Genomic DNA, 25,286 nt, shown 5'->3' on the forward strand with positions numbered 1-25,286 from the left:
GGCCCAGTGCTATGTACACATACTAGGAGAAACCACTGGAGGTAGTTTTTGCATATGCAACAACACAAATAAAGGAAATTTCAACAGGGCATGTTTGTTATATGATAATATGATGCCATTATCTATACATATAATGCTTCAGGGTAGCTTATAGCAAAAGTCATTCAATTGATTGTGGAATCATTTGTCATAAAACCCTTGATGACAGTTATTCCTTCATTGAAGATGCAGTGCCCTGTATATAATCTTTCTTACTGAGCCAATCATATTGTATTTTATACAAGTCTAGTGTTGCTAGATTCGTTAGAGCAGTGGGTGTTATCTTCTTGCCTTCAGGAAATACCAGAAGAGTTTATTAGGAGAGGTAATCCTTGTGCTTGATCTGTGGTTTAATGGCCAGCCATCTTTTATGTGTGTAGTTGCAGAGAAGTGCAGTTGAGAAAAATTACCCTGCTATTTCTTCCCCATTATTTCAAAAGTAGCTTTTACATCCGTGTGCACTTAACTGTTTTGTTTTGTTTTGTTTTGTTTTTTGTTTTTTGTTTTTTAAAGGGAACGCTATTTATTTTTGGCTGTGTTGGGTCTTCGTTTCTGTGCGAGGGCTTTCTCTAGTTGCGGCGAGCGGGGGCCACTCTTCATCGTGGTGCGCGGGCCTCTCACTATCGTGGCCTCTCTTGTTGCAGAGCACAAGCTCCAGATGCTCAGGCTCAGTAGTTGTGGCTCACGGGCCTAGTTGCTCCGCGGCATGTGGGATCTTCCCAGACCAGGGCTCGAACCCGTGTCCCCTGCATTGGCAGGCAGATTCTCAACCACTGCGCCACCAGGGAAGCCCGGACTTACTGTTTTTTCTCTGTAGTTCACAAATTGTCCTAGCCCAGGGTGCAGTGTAGTATGTGGAGGTTAGGAACTAAGAGTAAGGGTTGTAGCCACATCGTTTCTTCCTTCCATTTACTAACTCTGTAAATGTGGTTTGGTTGGGCCAAACCACTTGAGTTTTCTGTCAGTTTCTTTATCTGTGAAATGGGGATGATATTACTACTTACCACATGAGGCTATCAGAAAAAAATGAAATGAAAATATCCCTATAGAGTTCTTTGTGCAGTGCCTGTGATACACAGAGAAGATCCAATACATGGTAGCTATTCTTAATATGCAAGTGAGAAACTCAAATTGTCAAGGAAACCTAAAGTCTCCATCACTTTTCTGAAACTACTCAGTTTTACATCTTTTTGTTGAAAGATGTAAAACTGAGTAGTTTTACATCTTTTGGCTCCATCTCCAATAAGCAGCTGTTTCATTCCTAATCTTTACTTGCTGATAATATGTTCAAAAATATAATCAGATTTAATTGTGAGCCTCTACATGTAAACATACCTTCTACATGTTTATATTTCTCACAATCAAATTCAAAAATTATCACCACTATAGAACTGTGGATGAAACATTCCCCATCCAGGTCCTTCTTCTGAGACCTAGGCAGAGATCCATATGTTTGACTTTAGATTCATAACATTATTTTTGTTTCTGTCTGTTTCTGTCTCATCACATTCTAATCAGCTGTGTATATTCCCAACTCCCTCCATCAGACTGGGAGCTCCTCAAGTCCAGAGACTGGATCTTTTTATTTTTATTTTTATTTTTTTGGCTGTGTTGGGTCTTCAACTGCGCGTGGGCTTTCTCCAGTTGTGGCTAGTGGGGGCTACTCTTTGTTGTGTTGCGTGGGCTTCTCATTGCGGTGGCTTCTCTTTGTTGCGGAGCATGGGCTCTAGGTGCTCGGGCTTCAGTAGTTGTGGCACGCGGGCTCGCTAGTTGTGGCTCGCAGGCTCTAGAATGCAGGCTCAGTAGTTGTGGCACACGGGCTTAGTTGCTCCGTGGCATGTGGGATACTCCTGGACCAGGGATCGAACCTGTGTCCCCTGCATTGGCAAGCAGATTCTTAACCACTGCGCCACCAGGGAAGTCCCCAGAGACTGGATCTTTTTATCATTATGTCTTCAGCACCTTGTCCAGCCCCTGACACAAAGTCCACATATTGAAATTGTCTCCCCAGTCATCCTCATACCTGATATGAATTTTAGATGACTATAACAATATATTTTAGATTCACCAGAAAAGTACTTCTGCACACTATCCAATTCTATATCAATTAAGACAAGGGTAGAAATACTCATGATTCTGCGAAGGAGATAAGACAGCTGTTATCCCTATTGATCAGATGAGAAAACTGAAAAGGTACTTACCCAAATTCACACAATTAATGGCAGAGCTGAAACTAGAACCGAAAGTTCTCAATACTTTAAAACTCATTCCAGTACCCAATAGGTTCTGTCTACTGAGAAAATGAATAATCCTGAAGATTAACGTTGAATAGAGAAAAAGAAAGTTAGCTTTATTTATTTATTTTCTTTTCACAGAGCCCTTTGTTCCTCAGAGGTTGTCAGAGTTTATTCATATGTTAGAACTCACGTGTTGGGATTTAGCGTTCGGTAATGAAATGAACTTTTACTAGCTGTGTGACTTTGGGAAAGTTACTTAAACTCTCTCAGTTTCGATTGCTGTATCTGAAAATGGGTATACAAAATACCTACCTTGGAGAATTGATGCAGTAGTACTCCTAATGGTTACAATGCATACTGGTTGGCACACACTGGGCATTAATCAGTGTTGGTTATTAATATTATCATTAACTATGAGATTACCAGTATCACCCTCATAAGAGATGAGCTAAATAAGCCTCTTTTTATGAAAGAACACACTAAAAGGTATGTTTGAACAAGCAGAAGAGGCCAGACCAAACAAGAAAGATCCTGGGCTTCCCTGGTGGCGCAGTGGTTGAGAATCTGCCTGCTAATGCAGGGGACACGGGTTCGAGCCCTGGTCTGGGAAGATCCCACATGCCACGGAGCGGCTGGGCCCGTGAGCCACAACTACTGAGCCTGCGCGTCTGGAGCCTGTGCCCCGCAACGGGAGGGGCCGCGATAGTGAAAGGCCCGCGCACCGCGATGAAGAGCGGTCCCCGCACCGCGATGAAGAGTGGCCCCCACTTGCCTCAACTAGAGAAAGCCCTCGCATGAACCGAAGACCCAACACAGCCAAAAATAAAATAAAATAAATAAAAATAAAGTAGCTATAAAAAAGAAAAGTGCTTTAAAAAAAAAAAAAAAAAAAAAAAAAAGAAAGATCCTTAAAAGAAAAGAGTACACAATAAGTATGTTCTTTTGCCCAGAGTGCTTTGGAAACAGTTTCTGGCAGCAGAATTTGCCACAGTGTCATATATATCACCTGTCTGGTATTGACCACACATTGTAAGCATCAGAAAGCTTTCACTGTACAGAAAGCCTTGCTGTTGCAGTAAGTTGGGTGTAGGAAGGATATAAAATTTTATGCAATTTAAAGAAGATACGCAGAGAAAAATTATTTACTCTTCTGGTACTAATCTTGTTCTTAATTTCGCATTCCTGGTGATGGTGGTTTGAGGGCAGGTGGTAGAGAAACTTTCCAATTTTAGATCACTCATTTTCTTCTTGTTTAAAAGTATTTCTTTCAAGTAAATGTTCAGTCAACTCAGATTTCAAATTCTCTATCAGAGTTTTTTCTCCCTGTTAAGTGAGGGGAAATTTCTCTTTCCATCCCCAGGATCTTGGGGAGGGATTTCTGCTCTGAAGGCTTTCCTTGGAATCATCCCTGGACTCCCTGAGGTGTCCCTCCTCAGCCTGGTCTCTAGCCATCCTTTGTGGACTGAGACCTGAGTGGCCCAGGCTAGTGGTTAGGGCACTGTGTGGGCATACACCCTTCTGGACTTGGGATTTTGTGTTGCCTTTATATCCAAGATTCTCTGCAACCTGCCGGAGTCTTTGAGGTTTCCCTCGGATATCCTCCTCTGCAGTTACCATCTCTACTCTCAGGCCTTGATGGACAGAGCACCTTAAGAAAATCAAGGTTTCTCCGAGAGGTCTTCATTTCCCCCAGGGAAGTGTGACACCAGCACTAGTTGTTTCTGAATTCTCCAGTCTTATGTATCTGGGTGTCCGATCTTCTTTAGGTTCGGTTCTGGTGGGGGAGGAGGGTCACTCCATCTGCCTTCTTTTCCCTTTATTTTTTCCTCTTTCTGAGCTCTTCCTGCAAGCATCTAAATGTTTTTTTCCTTACTGTGTGGTGGGAACTTCCCCTGTAATTTGTCGCTCTGTGGTGGTTCCTGGGCACCTCCCCCCACCCCCCCCCCCGTACCGAAATGTTAAAGTGTGCAAATCCTTTTAGACAGGGGTCCCAACCCGCCCCCTGGCCGTGGCCCTGTTAGGAACTGCACCGCACAGCCGGAGGTGAGTGGCGGGCGAGTGAGCGAAGCTTCATCTGCTGCTCCGCGTCGCTCCCCATGACTCACATTACTGCCTGAACCACCTCCCCGCGCCGCCCCCCCCGCCACCCGTCCCTAACCCCTCCTCCACTCCATAGAAAAATTGTCTTCCACGAAACCGGCCCCTGGTGCCAAAAAGGTTGGGGACCGCTGCTTTTAGATGTCTGCTTTTCCTCTCAAAAATTGTGGCTTTTACAAACAAAAAATAAATACTTACTTTATGATTTCACTATGGAATTTAACAAAACTTAGACTCAAAACTGAGCAGAACTACAGGTTTCTCAGATGTGTTCAGCCATAGTTTTAGTGGGTGGGGGAATCAAGAGACAACAAGAAAAGAGAAATTACTCGAAACAAAAATACCCTGGGGGGACTTCCCTCGTGGTCTCGTGGGTAAGACTCCGCGCTCCCAGTGCAGGGGGCCCGGGTTCGACCCCCGGGTGGGGAACTAGATCCCGCATGCCGCAACTAAGACCAGGCACAGCCACAATAAATTAAAAAAAAAAAAAAAAAAATACCCTGGGACAATTAGGAATGAAGATTATGAAGGATAAAATCACACAGGCTTACCCTCTAACAAATTTTTTCTCCATTGTATCTAAGAATGTAAGAGCCACTTCTTTGTTGGCCTTCTCAAGACTTAATAACAGTATTCTTCAAACTTACTGATTGAGTTTCCTTCCCTGTGTAAACCTAACCTTCTAAATGGGCGTTTATAATTTTACCTTTCTGAAGCAATCAGCTCTTACAGTTGTGCTTCTAATCCTCTAATCATCACTGTGGGAAACATTTTATATTGTGATAATTTAAAAAAATATCTCCTTTAGAGGCTTCCTGGTGTCAACTAGATTCTTTAAGAAATAGATCCTTGGATTTATAGCTAAAGTTAAAATCAGTAAACATGTAATTTTTGCTCCAGTGTAGACATCCTGATTTCAGGTTTAAACTTGGGGCTGCTTCTTGAAGAGAGTCTTCATTTGCTAACTCATTTCTTGTAACCTGGTCAAAACCAGTTGAACATTGTAATTTGTGAGTGAAGGTCCCAACCACTTCTTTCATCCTCACCTCCCTTACTCCCCATGCCCTTGCTGATGTGTATTAGAATAAAAAGCATTATCATTACTGCCTTCATTTAGAAGAGTTGCCAGGAAAAGCACTTGCATTATTTTCATGAGATAACCAGTAGTTCTTTCCATCGATATTTATTCAACAAGTACAGGGAGATTTACAACTGCCTAACACCAAGTATGGTGCTAGAGTACACACCTCTCTCTGATCCAGTCACAAAGGTGACCAAGCTACAGGAAACACTTTGATTTTAAAATAAATATGTATCTATGGCCCTTACCATCACTTTGAGTCTTTAATAAGCTTCAGCATCAGATGAACATTGTGAAGGGCATCATATTATAAATTTACCATAAAATAGATGTACAATAATAACAATATATAGAAAGAATACTTTTAAGCCTCCCACCACTGATCAAGCATGCCTATTTAGTTGTTCTGTTTCTCCTCCAGTCTGGATGTGTTTTTTTCTAATCTGTCCATATTTTGTGTCTAATTTTTTTATGACCTATGGGTCACACGTACAACACAGCTGCCCAAGCCTCAGGTTGCTTTCTGCAAGTCAACCAGGGACCAGAGCAGAGACTCATGTGAAAAGCTCATTGTGAGAGCTCTTGAATAAGTCACGTGTGAATGAACACACTCACGAATCCACTAAAAGTAAAGTTTTTCCTCAGTGATACTTTGGCACGAGGAGGAAAGAGCAGAAGATGATTTGATTTATCACATTTATAAGAAATTAATTTTAAATGGGATTATAAATCTCAGTTAATGACATATAATTAATAGACCCGACCTACTTACCAGTGCTATGGAAATGCCCTAGTTTTTTGTGGAATAAAGGCATTTATATTCTACTTCTGTGTTTTTCTGCCTCAGTACGCTACTGCCAGCCCATCTCCTAACCCTTCTTCCTCTCTGGAGTAACATTTTCCCAAGAGCCAGGCTTGTTCTGTTTTGCTCCTCAAAGATATTCCTACTTTGATACTGGCTCATTATAGGCCTAAAAAAACATCAGTAGGGAATATTCTAATAGGGCCATTAACTTTTGTTTGTTTGTTATTTAATTTAGTAGTAAACTAGATCATCAGAAATCCGCATGTATGGACAGCATGAATTGTGACAGTAATTACTTTAGATATGGTCTAAAGGCTTTACTCTGAATCCTTTATTCTTTTGTTTATAATCCTTCACAGTGCTCTAATTTCATCATATAATTATAGTGCTGCTGAGCACAAAGAGATGAAATTTATGTACTTATTATTTTCCATTTTGATCACACTGGCTGATTAATACAAGAATACTGGCTATACACCTGTAGAAGTCAGTTTACAATTTACCAGCAGTGACAGAAGCTGGGAGGCTGGATTCTATGGCCTTTCAGTGCCTGTGAGCTGTTGAATTAATTTTTATTTATTCATCACTATTTAAAAAAAACCTTGAGTGAGCAGTCTAGTTTACACATTTGAACTGTAGATTGCTGAATGTCAGAGATCTATTGTATTCAGTTCTCAAGTCAATATGATTGACTGTCAAGGTGATTTCAATGACAAGTCACTGAAAAGAAATATATATGCCTTAAAATATTGACTAGTTTCTATGAAAGTTCATGCCAGGATCTTTATTTTTGGGGTAATTATTATTATTAAAGTTAACTGCATTGTAGGGTTGAGTGGAGGCCGGAGCTAGATTATTCGGTCTTTGTGAGGCTTGGTTTGTTTCTATAATATTGTTAAGAGCAAGGGCCTTGGACAGACCACTTGGGTTTGAAACTTGTTTCTTTCAGTTTCAAACTGTGTGAGCTCAGTTTCCTCGTCTGTAAAATGAGGACTCCAGTTCCACCAGAGTCACCGTGTTGCGCAGCTCCTTGGACGTTGTATTCTAATGAATGTGCCACCAGGAATTCTGGGGCAGGGAGCCTGTTCCTCTATCTCAGCAGGTTGTCCTGAGGATTAAATGAGTAAAGTGCTTAAAATACTGTCTAACTAAGCACTCTATAAGTGTTTGCTATTATTATCCTTTGGGTAAAGGTGGTTTTATTAATGACTTGGACAACTTAAAAATTAATAGTGCATTCTGGTTCTAATTTTAATGATGTCTAATGACTTTTCCCCAAAACTACTTCTAGTTACTGGCACTTGTTCTAATAAATAAGTTTCCAACAGACTAAATTAAGCTCTTTAATCCTAGAAAAATACTGTATTGCAGTGCTGTACTAGGCTATATTGGAGCCTGAGGCAAAAAGAACAAAGAGTAATACTGATCCCATCCTTATTTTAAAAATTAATATTTTGTTTATCATAGACTTTTTTGCATTTTTAAAAAAATATTGCATTGAAATATTATTTGTCTTAATTACTGAGTTTTTAGCATTCCGCGTGCCCCCCACCCCTCACTGCCTTATATTTTGCGTCCAAGATGAATGCCTCACTCACTTCACCCATTTCACCCCAGTTCTGGCCCTGCTGTTCTGACTTCATCTGCTGTAATGAAAACAGTGTTCCCAACTTACATGTGGTTGGCGCACCACCATTCTCTTGCTGACTCAAGGAGCAGGCTGTAGTAGCCAAATCTAAATCTAGACCCTGGAAACTGACCCTTAGAATGCCATTGCTACTAATGCTAAATCTCATTTTTTATTTTCTACTTACAAGGTAACTTAGATAATCTTAGTTTATGGAATCTTTAAATTTCAAAACAAGTTTTGTACTCACTTGAAAACATGGTCAGGCAATTTGGTCTTAAGAGCGAAATGAGCACAAAATAAGTGTGATACCAAATCAGAGTACCATAGGGCAGCCATGTGAATGGTAATTATCCTAAAATCAAGGGAGAAAGAGAGTGGGGTGGAACCCAAGGGGAAATTTTTAGCAGTAATATTAAGAGAACCACAGTTAGTCAAATGAGCCACTTGGTGGAAGAGAAGGCGTAGGGTGTCTCTTTACTTACTGATGATGAGGATCACCATGCTGGCCAAGTACACAGGAACTTAGCCAATATCCCGTGTGACGATGAGGAGCATGAACTAAAAACCACATACAAGTTCGGAATCAGATAAATGTTGAGTTGGACTCCTGCTTGGTCATCTATTAGCTGTGCAATTTGGACAAGATACTTAAATTCTCTGAGCCTTAATATGCCTACGTCATCAGACTGTCATGAGAAATAAGAGTTTATGTAAGTAGCTAAAAATGCGTGGGGCGCATAGCAGGGTCTTAATGGTTGATTACTCATGCTATTATGATTCACATTAATATTATATCAAGCAACATACTAGCTAATCAAGGGATAAGGAGACAGCCAAATGATTAGGCGTGAAGAGGAGTATACGTATCCATATAGCCACCTGAGAGCTGGACAACCTAGCGTCAGATCAGCATCTATGTGCTGATGTGCCCAGCCCTCTTAATTTCTAAATAAAGCAAGAAAATGGTGCCAAACAGATAAGAATACATGGATCCAGCCAGGCTTCTGGTTGCCCAAGAGTGCCCGGAGCCTTCAGCAAACCAGTAGAGAAAGAGAGCGCCAAGCTGACTCAGAAAATTGCTCTTCCAGAGAGGGAAAGGGGTTGGGACATGGGCTGGTGTAGTGCAGAAAATAGAGGGAAGGAGCTGATGACAGTATTACTTGGGAGAAGATGACTGCAACAGGCCTTTATTACACACAAGCCTCAGCACATTCTTATAGTAATGATTTGTAGGCTGGTGCTGTTCATCTTAAGTTGCTGAAAGATACTTACGTTCTCATCTTTATTTTCTCAAACTAATGTTTAGTTTTAAAACTCTCTTCTTCCATCCTCATTCTGTAGTACAGGTGAGTAAAAAAAATTATCTTGTAGTGGATTTGGGACTTTTCAGAGCCCAGATAACATTTCAGGGCATTTTCCTGTTCCGAGTCCTTAGAGAAAACATATCTGGTAACCAGTGCTTATACAATGTCTAGGAACCTGACCTAATCATTTAAAAAATGTAGCCGTCTGGATATTTGGTCTAGGATGCTCAGTAAAACAAAAAAAAATCAACTATTGATTATTCCTTCATTGAAATGAATAAACTGAGTATGTCTTTCAATAACTTATAAACATAGGCTTAGACTGATCTCCATGAGGAAGAAACATGAGAAATTACATGACTTCATTTTCTTTTTCTTAGCAACTAATTGAATTTTCCAAGCAACCAAGAAATTTAAGCATACTGTCATCCTCCAAAGCAAGGGGATCCCATTCTCATTTCTCATTTCTCTCCCAGAATTGTGAAGCATTTCCCCCCTTCCATTCATGGGCTAGCTGAGATACCTAGATGCAATATTCATTGAATCCTAGACACCAAAGTCAGTTTTCCTTGGGTTATATGTGAGTTAGGTCTTCGTATTTTTTATTTTAGTGAATTTTTCTTGGCAAAGACCCTGCTCTGCCTGGGAACTGACTGAGCTTCCGTAGAGCCAATGTGTTTCTCAGTTCTCCAATTTAAATGCTGCCAAAAATTTCCTAATGTGTGCCATGAGAAATTCAGCAGCACGTAAAATGCCATTCATTAAATAAACAGTTAACTAAGCAACCCTTGGCAAAAGACACAACCCATCTGACATTTGAAGCACTTGGGACCTTCCAAAGGAAATAATTAAAGAATGCTTTAAGAAGAAATACCCCCTGCTTAGCAGTCATAATTGAAAAATCACAGCTCCCAACCTGGAGTCTGTATACTTTTTAGGGTCTTTAAAATTGGAAATGAAGAACAGTTACATATGCTTATTATTTCAACAAACCCAGAAAAGGCTACGTATTTACCCACGTTTAGCACAAGCTAAATAAAGCAACTATTTGCATAGGCTATAATTCGATCAGCTCCGTGGGATTACAGAAGCTATCTCATTTTTTCATATAGATGGCTTTGATAAATTAAAAAAAATCAAACAATTCCTAAATAAATACTATTTGTTTAGTAGAGGAAATCTCTCAAAATGTATAGTTCATGGGAGATAAATAGAGTTATGAAATTTGGGAAGTAGTCATGTAAACAAGATTTGAGGGTGATTAATTATTTCACAGAATGCTTCTTTGCTTTTTAGAGAAGTAGTCACTTATTTACTTAAATGACGACGAGCACTCCCCTCTAATAGTTTAAGATCTTACATATTGAAGACCATACTAGTAACAATAATGGCTACTCTTTATTTACTCAGTACCCAAGACCAAGCACATAGTACTGTATGTGCTTAAATAACACTACAAAATGAGTATTAACCTCATTTGATAAAGAGGGAAACTACTTCAGAGAGACTAAGGAACTTGCCCAAGGCAGTGTAACTAGTTAAGGAGCAGAGCAGAGCTGTTTGAATCTATATCCATATGAATCTGTATCCATATCCATATCCATATCCGTATATCATACAGTGCATTGCCTTCATCAGATAATATTAAAATTACGGGAGAGATTTACACAAAATTTATCAGGAACAAGTCTACTTTGCAAAATCTTTTCATCTCAGGTGCTAAAAACAACAGCTTTGGCTGCCTTAAATGTCAGCTTCCTCTGTTTTCTTTGAGGTTTCTCAGGTAGAGGCATGACTGAGAAGTAAAGGCTGGCATCCATATAGCAAGAAAGGGGACTCATACAGCTTGAGTACTCACCAGTTAGATAAGCAGCACTTGAAATCTCAGGTCCAGGAGGCTTAATTGATTCCCACAGTTTTTATTGCTGAAGGGAATTTAACTACCATAAAAACAGTCCCATGGAAAGAAAACCAAAATAACTATATATTCCTGGCTGTGGAGACAGGCATTCAGATTCTGCCTTGTCCACTACTTACTGGCTCCGTACTTACTAGTTGTCTGTCTTCGGACAAGTGACCTTGCTTCTTGAAGAGAGGCACATTAAAGTGGAGCCAGAGGGCACTTTGCTTTCTCCTGCACTGATAGTCATTCACATGGTCCTCCAAATATCTGTGATGGACTGGTGACCCACTCCTGGTATTTTACTGCAAGAAGCTCTACCAGGACCTTGTAATTATTGGGAAAGAATTGGTGTGCTTCAAACTGCATTCACTGTTTCTTTTTTTTTCTGATTTTCTCTCTATAGTTGTATATCTACCCTCCAGCTAACAAATAATGTAATTTTCTGGTATGAGGCCAGATTCACTGATATGTTAAACTCAAAATTATTATAATCACTTATGAATAATAACTTTACAAATAATTATAATAACAGGTATGTAATTCTAAGCAAGGTATAATTTCCTTTTGCTATTCAAGTCTCTTTAAGTGAGTTTGAATGAATAATTTTGCCACCAGCTTTGACTTGCTACATTTTAGAAAGCTAGATCAGAACAACCTCAATAGTTCTGTTGTATATATTTATCTTATCCATGCATAAAACAAGAACCTCTGTATGATACAATGTGTAAACATTATTAGCATAATTAATGTAAATGGTTTGGTAGGAGGGGCATAAGATATAGTAGAACATATTATAAAGCTATGATAATTAAATGAAGTGGAACTGGATCAAGAAAAAAAAATCAATAAAACAGAATGGGGGACTGCTCTGGTGGCACAGTGGTTAAGAATCCGCCTGCTAATGCAGGGGACGCAGGTTCGAGCCCTGGTCCAGGCAGATCCCACATGCTGCGGAGCAACTAAGCCCCTAAGCCACAACTACTGAGCCTGCGCTCTAGAGCCCGCAAGCCACAACTACTGAAACCTACGCTCCTAGAGCCTGTGCTCTGCAACAAGAGAAACCACCGCAATGAGAAACCCTCGCACTGCAATGAAGAGTAGCCCCCTCTCGCCACAACTAGAGAAAGCCTGCGCACAGCAACGAAGACCCAATGCAGCCAAAAATAAATAAATAAATAAATTTTAAAGCAAACAAACAAAACAAAAACAAAAAAACAGAATAAGATGCTCAGGAACAGAACCTTGTATATGTAAGAATTTACCCTCCTACACTGTTGGTGGGAATGTAAATTGGTACAACCATTATGGAGAACAGTATGGAGGTTCCTTAAAAAACTAAAAATAGAGCTCCCATATGATCCAGCAATCTCACTTGTGGGCATATATCTGGAGAAAACCGTAATTCAAAAAGATACATGCACCCCAATGTTCATTGCAGCACTACTTACAATAGCCAGGACATGGAAGCAACCTAGATGTCCATCAACAGAGGAATGGATAAAGAAGATGTGGTAATATATATAATGGAATATTACTCAGCCATAAAAAAGAAGGAAATAATGCCATTTGCAGCAACATTGATGGACCTAGAGATTGTCATACTGAGTGCAGTAAGTCAGACAAAGAAAGACAAATATATGATATCGCTTATATGTGGAATCTAAAAATAGGGTACAAATGAACTTATCTACAAAACAGAAATAGAATTACAGATGTAGAAAACAAATGTATAGTTACCAGGGGTAAGCAGGGGGAGGGATAAATTGGAAGATTGGGATTGACATATACACAGTACTATATATAAAATAGATAACTAATAAAGACCTACTGTATAGCACAGGGAACTCTACTCAGTACTTGTAATGGCCTATATGGGAAAAGAATCTAAAACACAGTGAATATATGTATATGTATAACTGATTCACTTTGCTGTGTACCTGAAACTAATACAACATTGCACATCAACTATACTCCAATAAAAATTTAAAAAAAAAAGTGATAGTAGATTCAGATGTTGAAACTTTGGCATATCCAAAAGAACATACACTGGTATACCATGTCGTTGTGAATCAATGGGGAAAGGACAGAGTCTATATAGTAAATGGTATTCATGCATATAGAGAACATATACTAAATGGTACATTATACATATGGCCACCCCCTCAGAAAAATGTAAAATTAAATGATGGAGGGAGCTTCACTGAGCTCATGAGGCTAGAGATGCAAAAGAACATGAGTTGGTTAATCTAGACATAACATTCGGTGCCATCATTTTGTTACTATCAATCAGTTTGAAGATACCATTTTTGGTTGATGGGAAGATAGTTTCCCTTGGGAAAAAATTAGTGGCTACTTTCCCCTCATTGAGACTAACAGATGATTTAAAAGTTTCTGGATAAAGCAGACATGCATTGCCCCTATTAGCAGCATCTGCTGGCTTGGAATAGAGGCTTTAAACCCTAATTTATGGTGTGTTACATTCTGCAAGATCATGAAAGACTGATGCTGAAAATATCTTCATCATTTAGTTGCAAAATAACATTAAACATTAAACAATAAACATTGCAAGTTTATTGTTTCTAGTTAACTTTTTCAGTGTCTTTCTAAATTCCATTAGTGGGGGAAATAACAGCAAGATGTTTTCCCCTCAGGACTTTTATTTTTATATTTGAGCAGCAGCTTATTGTGAAGCTAAGGCAGTTTTAAAGTTAGAATTGCCTTTAAATCAGTTACGGTTCCCTTTCTGCCATGTTGCAGAAAAGAGCTGCTCTTCATTTGTAATTGCTTAAGGGCCTCTGATGATCCTGCGCCTGCAGTAGAGATAGTTCATTGTTCTGTTTATTTAATTTTTTTAGCAGAGGTTTTTGAAAGAGTCCTGAACAGTGAAGTCCCCAATAGTTGTTCATGATCAGAGCTTGATGCCCACTGGAACAGTTCCTTAGCTTATCTCAGCTTCATCTTACTCATCTGCAAAAGAGAATTGATCTAGTTTTCAACCTTTTTTTTTTTTTTTGAGTCAGCATCTCAAATCTCACATTACTGACAATCATTGTTCATTTTTGCTGTATACATATATATTTTTTCCCAAAAGGCATTACTGATTTATTGCATATTTAATGTGAGAAAAAGAGATATTCTTATTTAATGGAACTCAAGTTCTTTTGCCACACACCCATATGCCACTGAAAGCTTCATTAAATAGAGCTGTTACCCCAGGGACAATGCAGTCTTTTAGCTCCTAGGTTAACTTGTACAGATGGTCACCAGTGTTGTCTGCCGACTTGAGGCAGTTCACTGATGGTGGAATGAGGGAAGGACAAGCAAGAGGGTTTTTCTTTTCCTTTTTCTTCTCCTTTTTATGAATAAGATGTATTTGGTCATGCTTAATTGGAACTAAACAAAAAAATATTTATTTCCCTATATTGCTTAAATGAAATATTTTTTCTCTTTAAATTTCAACTAATTTTTGGTGTCAAATTAAATGTCATACACCTTTATTGAGAAATGATGTTACTGGTGTCTGTTTTCATGTTCCATAATTAGTTTATTATTATATTATAAAAAATGCATTTTGGTATGGGGAAAATTTCAATTCAGTTGAACATTTTATCTGCACATAATCTCTAAATAGAATTAGATAATGAGACAAAAACCACCAACTCCTCCCCCCCCAAAAACCTTTCTTATCTTTCAAAATGCCTTATGTAAATCTCCTTAAGATTGAGTTTCCTCAATGCTGTCTTCTTTTTAAAGAGGTATTGAGCTACTTTGTACAGGGCTTGTACATCTCCTACACTTTCCTTCCCATTTCTACCCTTTCTCTGATCCACTCCAAATACATAAGTCCCTGCACCTGGATGCATATCTGCCTCAATGGACATATTCAAATGAAATATGAAAACTTCTGTGGTGTGACATTCTCAGAAATTCTAAAATCCTATTAGTCCCTTGATGAGTTAAGTTCAACAAACTTTTTTTTTTTTTTGACCTTTTTATTATAAGCAAGTTCTGTGCTAGGCTCTCAGTGTAAGAAAGTAACTAGCATAAGAAACTTGATCTCGGGTAGATGATAGGACAATAATGAGTACAACGATTAAAACAATGTGATCATCACGCCCCTTGCCTCTACTCTGCTTTTATAATTATCTCTTCATGGTGGCAGGAACACTAAGGAAAGTCTGTTTAATTTTTTTAATCTTAATCGTAAAAGACTCTTTTTTTGGTTTTTTCTTTGGCTGCTAGCCCTTCCTTTGGAATGTGCGAAGCTTATAAGGGCTAAAATTTGTTTTTAGCCAAGACATTTTTGACCCTAGCCATTGAGTAAGACCATTTATATATTTTAGCCAAGAACTCTCTAATTTCTGAAATTATTAAATATTTGTATCTAATATATAAATATATTTGTGTTTAATATACATGTGTTTAACGTATATAAATATATGCATGTTTATATTTTGGTGTGTATATGGTATATATACATATGTATTGTCTACTTATCTATCTAGAGATGTACAATCTATTCTAATATACGTGTATATTTTTTTCTGAACATTAGTGATAGCAGGTTTGACATGTATTACATTTAAACACATTTACATTGGGAAATGTGTAAACTCTGTGTGTGTATGTGTCTGTATCCACATATAGTTTACACATACATATACAGCAAATATTCAAGAGAAATTAAGCTGGTGTATTCTCAGTGGTCCATATTTTATTGGACTGAGCATGTGCACAGGGAAGTGATTAAAATTGCATTTTCTTCAGTACCTTACCTAACAAGTACTTACCTGATTAAATTGGAAGTGTGGGGTTTGAAAAATCATTTCAAAATAATAAATAAGTTAATGTTAGGGATGAAAGTTGTGATGCAGTTTATGTCCTTTTCCCAGCTGCTGCTTATCTAGGTCATGGCAAAACAAATGCCATTACTCCCTACTTGCCTGAGTGGTCGTTATACTGTTCACTTACTGGCTAACTCTTGGTTGTATTTTGAAATGAGCAAATACCATCTTAAATAGATGGTACATGGACAGATCACAGATAGGAAAAAAGAAGAATTAAATTTGGATATTTGAAATATTCTGACTTTTTCTTAATAGAATAAAAGCATTAAGTGCATTTAAAACAAATAAAAAGTAAAACTAAAACAGTCTCCTTAAATTAATTCTTAAACCTCCTGGACTTTTAGAATATAGTCTGTCCTCCCTATCTGTGGGTTCTGCATCCGCAGATTCAACAAACCAAGAATGGAAAATATTCAGGGAAAAAAAAATACCAGAAAGTTCGAAAAAGCAAAACTTGAATTTGCCATGCACTGGCAACTATTTGCATAGCATTTACATTGTATCAGGTATTACAAGTAATCTAGAGATGATTTAAAGTATATGGGAGGATGTATGTAAGTTATATGCAAATACTATGCCATTTTACATAAGAGACTTGAGCACCTGCGGATTTTGATATGGGGTAAGGTGGGAGTGTCCTGCCACAGATGCCGAGGGAGGACTGTGCGTCTTCATAGGTATACATATTTGTATATATAATATCCTAAATGACATACCTGTTTAAAACGACATTATAGTCCTGGAAAGAGAGAAATAAGCCCCTCTGCCTAAACTGGGCTTGAAAAGACGTTTTAATCAATAGTCACATGAGAAAATTCCTCTGCTTAATTGTGATATTTGATTCATTTAGAGATATTTTAATCAGGACAAATGGAAAGAAAATGCTGGGTTTTTTTTAGAACAGTCCATGTAATTTATAACGGAGTCATTTTTTTGCATGGTGGCAAATAGCTGTTTGATTGTGAATCTCCTACTTAGCAACTGCTATCAAAAACTAAGTGAAATTTCCTGCTGAGACAAAAACAAAGTTTGAAGTTAACGTCATTAGATATTCAAAAGGAGTATTAGACAGCGTCATGATGAAAGACATTCAGTGATCTCTGTACACATTTACTGATAAAATAGGATAATGTTACCTATTTCCTAGGTTGCTTGTGAGGAGTAAACATATAATACGTATAAGTATCTTGTAACATAGCCTGGCAGAAAGTAAACCCTCCATAAATCGGAATTGATTCTTCTTGAAGTGTGGGGGTGGGTAGTTGTTGTTTGATGACATAAAACCCCTCTCACGAGTGAAAGTGAAACTCTCAGGATCACCAGCTTCCTGTATATATTTTCTGGCTGAGAAACCTCATGCGCAAAGAAAGCCTTCACTGTACTTCAAACTACAATAGGGCTATCAGGATAAAAAAGAAAGTCCTAATCTGCTTTGATCTCTTTGATCCTACTGTTTGCAGCTCTATTAATTACTTTAATACACTGACCAATCATCTACCATGTGCCTTGTTAGCTGTTACCCTTGTTACAACATTTAGATTGTACAACTCCATTAATTCACTGTAAGAATGATAATATTGTTATTCATAATGATAACAACCACATTAATAAGAGCAACTACTATTTACTTGAGTGCTTACTCTGTGCCAGGTCCTGTTCTTAGCACTTTAACTGAACTGTTATTCATTTTTTACGATAACCCTAATGTGGTAGATATTATTATCCCATTTTACAGATAATACTGAGCCTTTGCAAGGTTGAAGGACTTCCACAAAGTCACAGGATTGCAAGAGGGTGAGCTGGAATTCTCTCTGAAAGCTGACTTGAGAACCAGAGTCTTAGGCCTCACTTGTGATTGCTTCCAAGAATGAAAGAGAAAACCAAGGCTCAGATTAAAAGGAGTCATTCATGTTCTCTCGGGGAGGATCATGTCGTAGTCAAGATCTCTGCATAGAACTTCGACTCTGACTTCAGCACCTATTTTACCACCCCTCCTACTCTCATAGTTAACATATGAAAAGTCTTGATCAATGCCTGTTAATTAATTTAATTAATTCAAGAGCCCCATTAAGACTTCTAAGCTAAAACATATTGATAACAACAACAACAAAGGTCATGATCTGAGTGGCAAATATTTTCCTCCTGATCTGCTTATTTCACACACACTTACCTCCTGTGGAAAGAGATTTATCTATCAGCCACCAGTTCTTCAATACCATCTGTACAAACCTTAGATAGATATAATCCCTGAGGCATGTCTATGTACCTGAAGATGTGGTGAACATTCTCTTTACTAATGGAATAGGGGTTTCAATACATCTCAGAATAGGGAACGATATCCTGGCATCAAAACCACAACTGGAAAAAGTCAGACAAAGAGAAGGAACAATAGGGCATCTTTTACCTGTTCCCCCAATCACAGAGATTGAGGGGAAAAAAGCTCAAGGATTTATGGATTTGACATGCCTTTCCTTTATAGATGTCTGTTTTAGAAATTAAGAAACTGAGACAGAGAGAGGTTAGGCAGCCTGACTTAGGTAAAAGCTTTGTGATTAGGGTAAGTCTGTATCCAGACTACCAAACTTCTGTTCTTTAGCCTATTTACACCCCCTGCCTTTTTAGGACTACTATCAAGATCAAATAAAATACTCAGTGACTGTTTACCTCAGATTTCCAGCCTAGGCATATAAAAACACAAACATACTTCTCCTTTTCTTGCCTATTTAAGTGTGAGTGACATTTTGAAAATTCTAACAAATGTTGGAAGAAAGGGAAAAGATCATCATAGCAATGTGTGGAAATTGTATGGCAGCTAAAAGATAACAAATGAAACCCAGCAAATAAATAACAAAAAACCCAAGACCCCTTTTATGTTTCTGTTCCTTTGGGATTTATGATATAATTTCATGAAGCAGGGAAGTGAAATTCAACATTTTGAATTACTCTTCAAAGAAACTGAAAATCAGTATCCACAAAGAAATATTGATTCCATAAAAAGATCCAAATAGGTGTGCAATAATATCACCAATTGTTAAGATGATAAAGTGTAAGGAGATTTGTTGAAAGTTGAAACTATTAAATAAATTACAATTTTTAACATAAATAAGAAAAAAGATATATGAATAATTATATATGATTGAAAACCATATTATCTCAGAAAGAAGCAAAAAAAAAAAAAAGATTTGGAGTGCTTACTGGCTACTCCTTGTTATTATAATTGAACTATATTCAGGTCATATTAAGAGTAAGTCTAACTTTAGAAAAGTAGAGTGATTATGAAATCTGGGTCAGCTGATGCAGTTGTGTAGATCTGAGCGCTATCAGCCTGCCAATCCAATATCGCCTTTCTGTCTTCTAGAGTTGCCTTTCAAAGAATACAAAATAAGAAAAGAAAACACACTGTGCTTCTCCTCAAGATAGTTCTTCTATGAAAATTATTCTACCCCTGGAGAATTTTATATCAGGTGTTTTTACTCTAAAAGCAGTTTACACCCCATAAAATGAGTTTGAAGGTGATAGGTCAACTTGCCATTTGTACGTAAGTTTCCACATTTTCCTAGAGAAATTAGCTAAAAATTATAGCTAGGTTATGAGATGGGTTTACAATACTGCATTCTGTTGTATTTTAACTATATTTGTAAATATTGTTATTAATAATAGTCTATAATCTGGGAACTAGGTTTAAAAAAAGTGAAGAAAGAATGTTATTCAACTCTCAGCAAGTATTTATTGACTGTCCACTCTGTGCCAGGCACTGATCTTGTTGTAAGGTTTTTGCCTGCATAAAGCATAAATTCTAGTGGAGATTCATACTCCCTTTTTGGGGTGAGGGGGTGGTGCGTGGCTCACCCTAAGTATTGTGATCTAGGGAATCCTTATGTTTCTTCTCCATCTCCCTGAACCTCACTGAATCACCAGGGAACCCAATTCACTCATGAGATTATAAATCTCTCACTGAAATTCTCACCTACAAGTGCCCTAGCCCTACATTTTTTCAACTTTTTGGTAGCTGATGTGGGACTCATGAGACAATATATCCTGCCTTATATCTACTTGCTCATGTCAGAAACATCCAATTCCATTGCTGTGGTTCTATTTCATGGTGATGTGTTAGCATTGATCAGCATTACTATCTGCATCATTTGGGTCAGAAAATACTCATTCCTGATTAATACCTACGTCAAAGGAATATCCATATATTAAAATATAAATCACCAGGAAAAAATGAAAACAAATATACAGGTTTAGGTAGCTCGAAAATCATGGTGAGAGGTTATAAAACTTGGAAAATCATCCATGAAAAGCATTTTATCCACTACTGAAGATTCCCAAAGAAAGACAATCCTAAATCAACTTTCCCAAGGCTTAATAGCTCTTTCTCTTTTCTAGGAAGTATGTTTAAGAATTAATCTAATTCCTTTTTGTTATTGCTTGAGTTCATTTTCCCTTCTTTTGTTGTCAGTAGATGCTTGTTAAACCTTTATACATATTTGTTCAAAGAATAAGGGATATGGTATTCTTTATAATAATCCTTCTTCAAGATAAAGGTAAACTGAAACACCAGGACTAGCATTGAAAAGATGTGATTTATTTAGTTGGCACAAATCATGTAAAAAACACCAATTATATGAGTGTGCTTAATTTCTAAACATTTTCTCATAATGGATTAATTTAGAACTAATATCTCTGTGTCTCCTAGATGATAATAAAGAGATGATGATATTTATTATCATGCAGTTTGATGTAGTTGATGTTTATTGAAATCTTACTATGTGCTTGGCATTGGATTGTTTGCCATGTAGATTTTCTCACATGCATTTTCTTCTGTAATCATTATAACCATCCTGTAAAATATAGTGTCTCTATAAACAAAGCTTAGAGATCATACAGTTATGTAGTGCTGGAGCTGGAACTTGAGCTCAGGGAGTCTGATACCGGAGCTTGCACTCTTAATCACTCTAAAAAATAAAGTATCCATTAACAAATCCTATCAGGAAATTAATCAGCCACACTATTGGCTCAATTGGTCATGGGTTTGGAAGAAATAACAGCTGTCTTGACCTGGTTAACTTGATAGCACTAATCAGACACAGGCTTATTTTTTCTGTTATGCAAGTATATTTTTATACATGGATAAATGAATTTAGAAACTGACAGTGTTGGCTGCTGTGAAATTTCGAGTGCCTTCGTAAAAGAATTTAGATAGTTATCTGGACATAGATAACTAATTTATCCTTAAGTCTGTATGACATATCTTTTGGAAATGTAATTATCCATGGTATGGATTTTGTAGAGAAAGGGTATGAATCTCTATGTTAAAATAGCTACGGATTTATTAAGGTGATGTAACAGCAGATGCATGATATTGTGAGCCCTGCCAGTGGATTTGTCCAAAGTGCTATTTGGAGTCCCCCAAAAGCCCTAGGACTATTAACAAGCAATGAGAACTACCCAGCCACTTTAGATGAAGTGCCTTTGGAAATGAGGGTACAGGACAAACTTTGTTCCACATTTGTATACATTAAAAGTGAAATGGAACATTAGTATATAGATTGAATGGATTTAGGATAAACACCAAGTTCCAGAGTTAGCTAACATTATTCAAACAGTTACTAATGCAGGGCAGGGCAAGAGAGAGCTTCTGTATCTTAGTCATATTTTATGATTTTTCTGAGAAAATTCAGGATGTTTTTTACCTCAACTTGTGATTATTTTACAAAGTTAATATGCACCATAGATATATAGACCATAGAAGAGATCCTGTATTTTAGGTTACTGGTATACAAAAGTATCTAATTTCAAATATTTTAGTGATGGCAAAACTGAAAAACCTCAGTACTTATATTTAATAAACAAAGCATAATAGCCAACTAACAAAAGCAAATGGTTCTACACATGCTTGGAATAATGAAAGTTCTGTGCAGATTTATTCAAGTTATTCGAGTTAACTACAGGTACTTTGTGTGTGTGTGTGTGTGTGTGTGTGTACACATCATTTGAATGAAATTAGATTAGAATAGTTATGTTCAATAAATTGATACCTGGATTTTATTTGGCTGAAAAAGCTGTCTTATACATCAAAAGGCACTAAACATTGTATGTCTTTTCATAATCTACTTGGAAATTACATGAACTGATGACAAGTTCGAAACATTAAAATATGGGCCCAGTTTCTCACTGCTATCCTCTGCCTACAGGTTGTGTATAAAAATAATGATGTAAGGCTGGAATTATCTCGACTTGCCAAGCAAGGGGACCCGAAGATGAAGATTCATGGAGTGGTGGCCTTTAAATGTGAGAATGTTGCAACTTTGGACCCAATCACCTTTGAAAGCCCAGAATCTTTCATCTCTTTGCCTAAATGGAATGCAAAGAAAACAGGCTCCATATCATTTGATTTCCGCACAACAGAGCCAAACGGCCTCATCTTATTTAGTCATGGCAAACCACGGCACCAAAAAGATGCCAAGCACCCACAGATGATAAAGGTTGACTTCTTTGCTATTGAGATGCTGGATGGCCACCTGTACCTCCTCCTAGACATGGGGTCAGGTACAATCAAAATCAAAGCCCTGCAGAAGAAGGTGAACGATGGAGAATGGTATCATGTGGACTTCCAAAGAGACGGACGGTCAGGTAATTTATCATTCTTTATGCTGTTTATCTGCTGGAACACCACTCCTAAGGAATTAAAACCAAGATATATTAAAGAGTTCTTGCATTTCTGTCTTTAGGGTAAAGGAAATTATTATTATTTCTGTTTCACATCATAAAAGAATCAGAAGGAGCTAATTAATCATCATAGTTGGGCATCAAACCCCAAATGCTCAAATGGCTTCTAGAATAGCTTCTTAAATGAACATTAAATGGATAATCAAGTGCCAAATCTTGCAAGAAATTTCATCTTGAATTTGCAAATGACAAAATTCAGTGTTCTTGTGTTCCCAATGATCTCTTGTATCATTGGATGTTTGGAGGTGCTTGAGGTGGCAAATATAAAATATGAAAAAAATTTCAATGATTCATATATAAAATCCTTAGTTGAATACAGTACACTTTTTTGTCCAAGGTGGGTCTGTGGTATCAAAAACACTTTAGTCAATACAGTAGGATTTCAAGGATGCAGGCAAAACTCCGCTGCCTTCCAAATAGCTTCCCTTTCTGATGAAAGAGGTTTGGAATTCCACCAACAGGAATTCATTTCTCTGGCTTCCTTTTGCTGCACTTTTTTTTCTGGAACCGTGCATGTGAGGTGGGGGAAGGAGAGGATGTTTGTAGTGAAGGCCTGAAGAAATAACGTTTACTTACTCAGAAATGTGGAAGTAGATTAGGGGACTTAGGGAGTTGAGCAGCATGAGGTCTGCGGGGGCAAGAATCATCCAGGCAAAGGAAATAGCATTTGTGGAAACCCAGAGAGCGAGAGAGGGAGAGAGAGAGAGAAGCCATTTGTTTCAGGTCTATAACTATGTATTATGTCTTTTACTTTCTTCACCCTGTGCTTTCATGCTGATTGTCCTTCTCACTTACAAACCAAGTTATCTTCTTATAATTGAAGACGGCTGAATTTAAACCTGGCCACTCTCCTCCCCTCTCTCCCCCCACTCCCTTATTTGCTCTTGTACTATACCATTCACTCTGGATTTTCCACTAAATACCAGGGTAAGCTTGGCCTAGGCATTTTTTAATGGACCTGGATTTCTTTCTTCGTAAAGCATGTTGGGAAGGACCCAGTATTCAGTGGATCCTAGACCCAGTGACGGGGTTCAACAGCGATGGGGACTAGCATAATATATTTTTGCAAAACTTTCTGGGGGACTTGACGATCAGCCAAATTTGGGAACCACAGATCAGATGACACCAAGTGCTTCTTTCGGATCCAAGAATCTGTAATTACCATCCTAGTTTAGAAGGGCCATGCTGAAGCCCTGGGGTGAGCTCTCCTTCTCGCACTCCTTTCACAGATTGCTGTGTCACTTGTTTATTTCTGGCTTCTCTGCAGCAGAGCAGTTTCCTATTTTACAATTATTCATGCCTTCTTTTCCTGTTTATTGATCAAGAAGATCGTGTTTGCCGTCCTAAAAATATCTTTTTTGCCCACTAAAACAGAGATTAAATGCATGAAAATTGGGAGGGAGCTAGGGGTGAGGGTGGAGAGTTGAAGGACAGTCAGAACCTATTACTCTGATCCCCAAGATATCTTGGAGATTCTGTTTCTGACTCATCCCTCTCTGGAAACTTGGTCTCCCTACATTCTTTCATTTCCCTAAAGTTGTTCAAAAGGAAGATTAGTTACCATTCTGTGCAATCTGTGCTATGTTGTCATTTTTCTCCAGTATCTTAGATAACTGAGAGTAGACAGTAAAAGATTTTTTTTTTTTTTTTTGGTCTGTTGTACTATACTGATTCCATTAGTAACTGGATTCCTCTTTGTTTTTCTGTTTTAAGCTGAGAAGAGTTCATTGATAGGAATATAGAAATATGGCAGTAGAGGGCCTCCCTTTGGCTTCCCCCAGCCTGTTTCTGCCAGAGTTAGCAGTTAATTTGCTACTTAAGAACCTTCAGACAGAAGACTTAAAAGGAGGATGGGAACATGGTCTAATCTTGTGTTTTGAAATATTAACTTATGGATGTTATCACTTGACTTAAAATACATCTAGACTAAAATTTTGAAAATGACTTTTAAGAATATATATAATTTTAGTCAGACTTTACAGCAATTTAAAACATAACTGATTAAGTGGATATCTTTTGGAAGTTCAGAGGGGCAAAAAATACTACACTTTAGATCAATGAGGTATTTTCTAACTATATGAAGAAATAAATACATGGTTAATGTCAAAATTTTAGTAAATGCAAAATGATATAAAAAGGAAAATAAAACCATTCATTATTCATTTGATAATGATGATTTATACCTGGATATTTCTTGCCAGTCTTAAGTGGTGGTGCAATTAATTAGTTTCCCAAGTTCCTTGGATGACCTATTACAAAAAGGATCAGATAAATACCTTAATCCTCTAGCCGAGGAAAATCTACTTTTGCTGTTTGAGCTCTTTAATTCATCCAAATAACCAAAAGTTTATTAACTGCCCTGTTTATACCCTCATTGGAAAAGGTCAGAGCAGAAAATATCAACTTTAATGTACAAAGTTCAGTGCTGGATGGGAAGAAGAAAGAGATGCCTTAAGAAAGTGTTATTTGCAGTAAGAAAGAAGATAAACAAAATGTGGGATTTTTGTCAGAATCCAATGGAAAGATTTAGTATGCTTGGTTGTGTTTTGATGGTAAAGTACTTTTATTTGATTATGATTTCAGATTAGTGAATTGGAACAAACAGTATAAA

At 37.6% G+C, this 25,286-nt stretch overlaps 1 protein-coding gene across 21 annotated transcripts in view; it reads left to right on the plus strand.

Moving 5' to 3' along the window:
- Positions 1 to 25,286, plus strand: part of NRXN1 (neurexin 1) — a 1,116,259-nt gene that overhangs the window by 478,303 nt on the left and 612,670 nt on the right. For all 21 annotated transcript variants that reach the window (XM_036873338.1, XM_036873339.1, XM_036873343.1 and 18 more), the window contains one exon: positions 22,141 to 22,579. In XM_036873338.1, coding sequence (XP_036729233.1) covers positions 22,141 to 22,579 — 439 coding nt within the window. The remainder of the gene's footprint in view (positions 1 to 22,140; positions 22,580 to 25,286) is intronic.

The sequence above is a fragment of the Balaenoptera musculus genome, chromosome 13 (genome assembly GCF_009873245.2).
Source record: "Balaenoptera musculus isolate JJ_BM4_2016_0621 chromosome 13, mBalMus1.pri.v3, whole genome shotgun sequence".
Classification (NCBI taxonomy): Eukaryota; Metazoa; Chordata; class Mammalia; order Artiodactyla; family Balaenopteridae; genus Balaenoptera; species Balaenoptera musculus.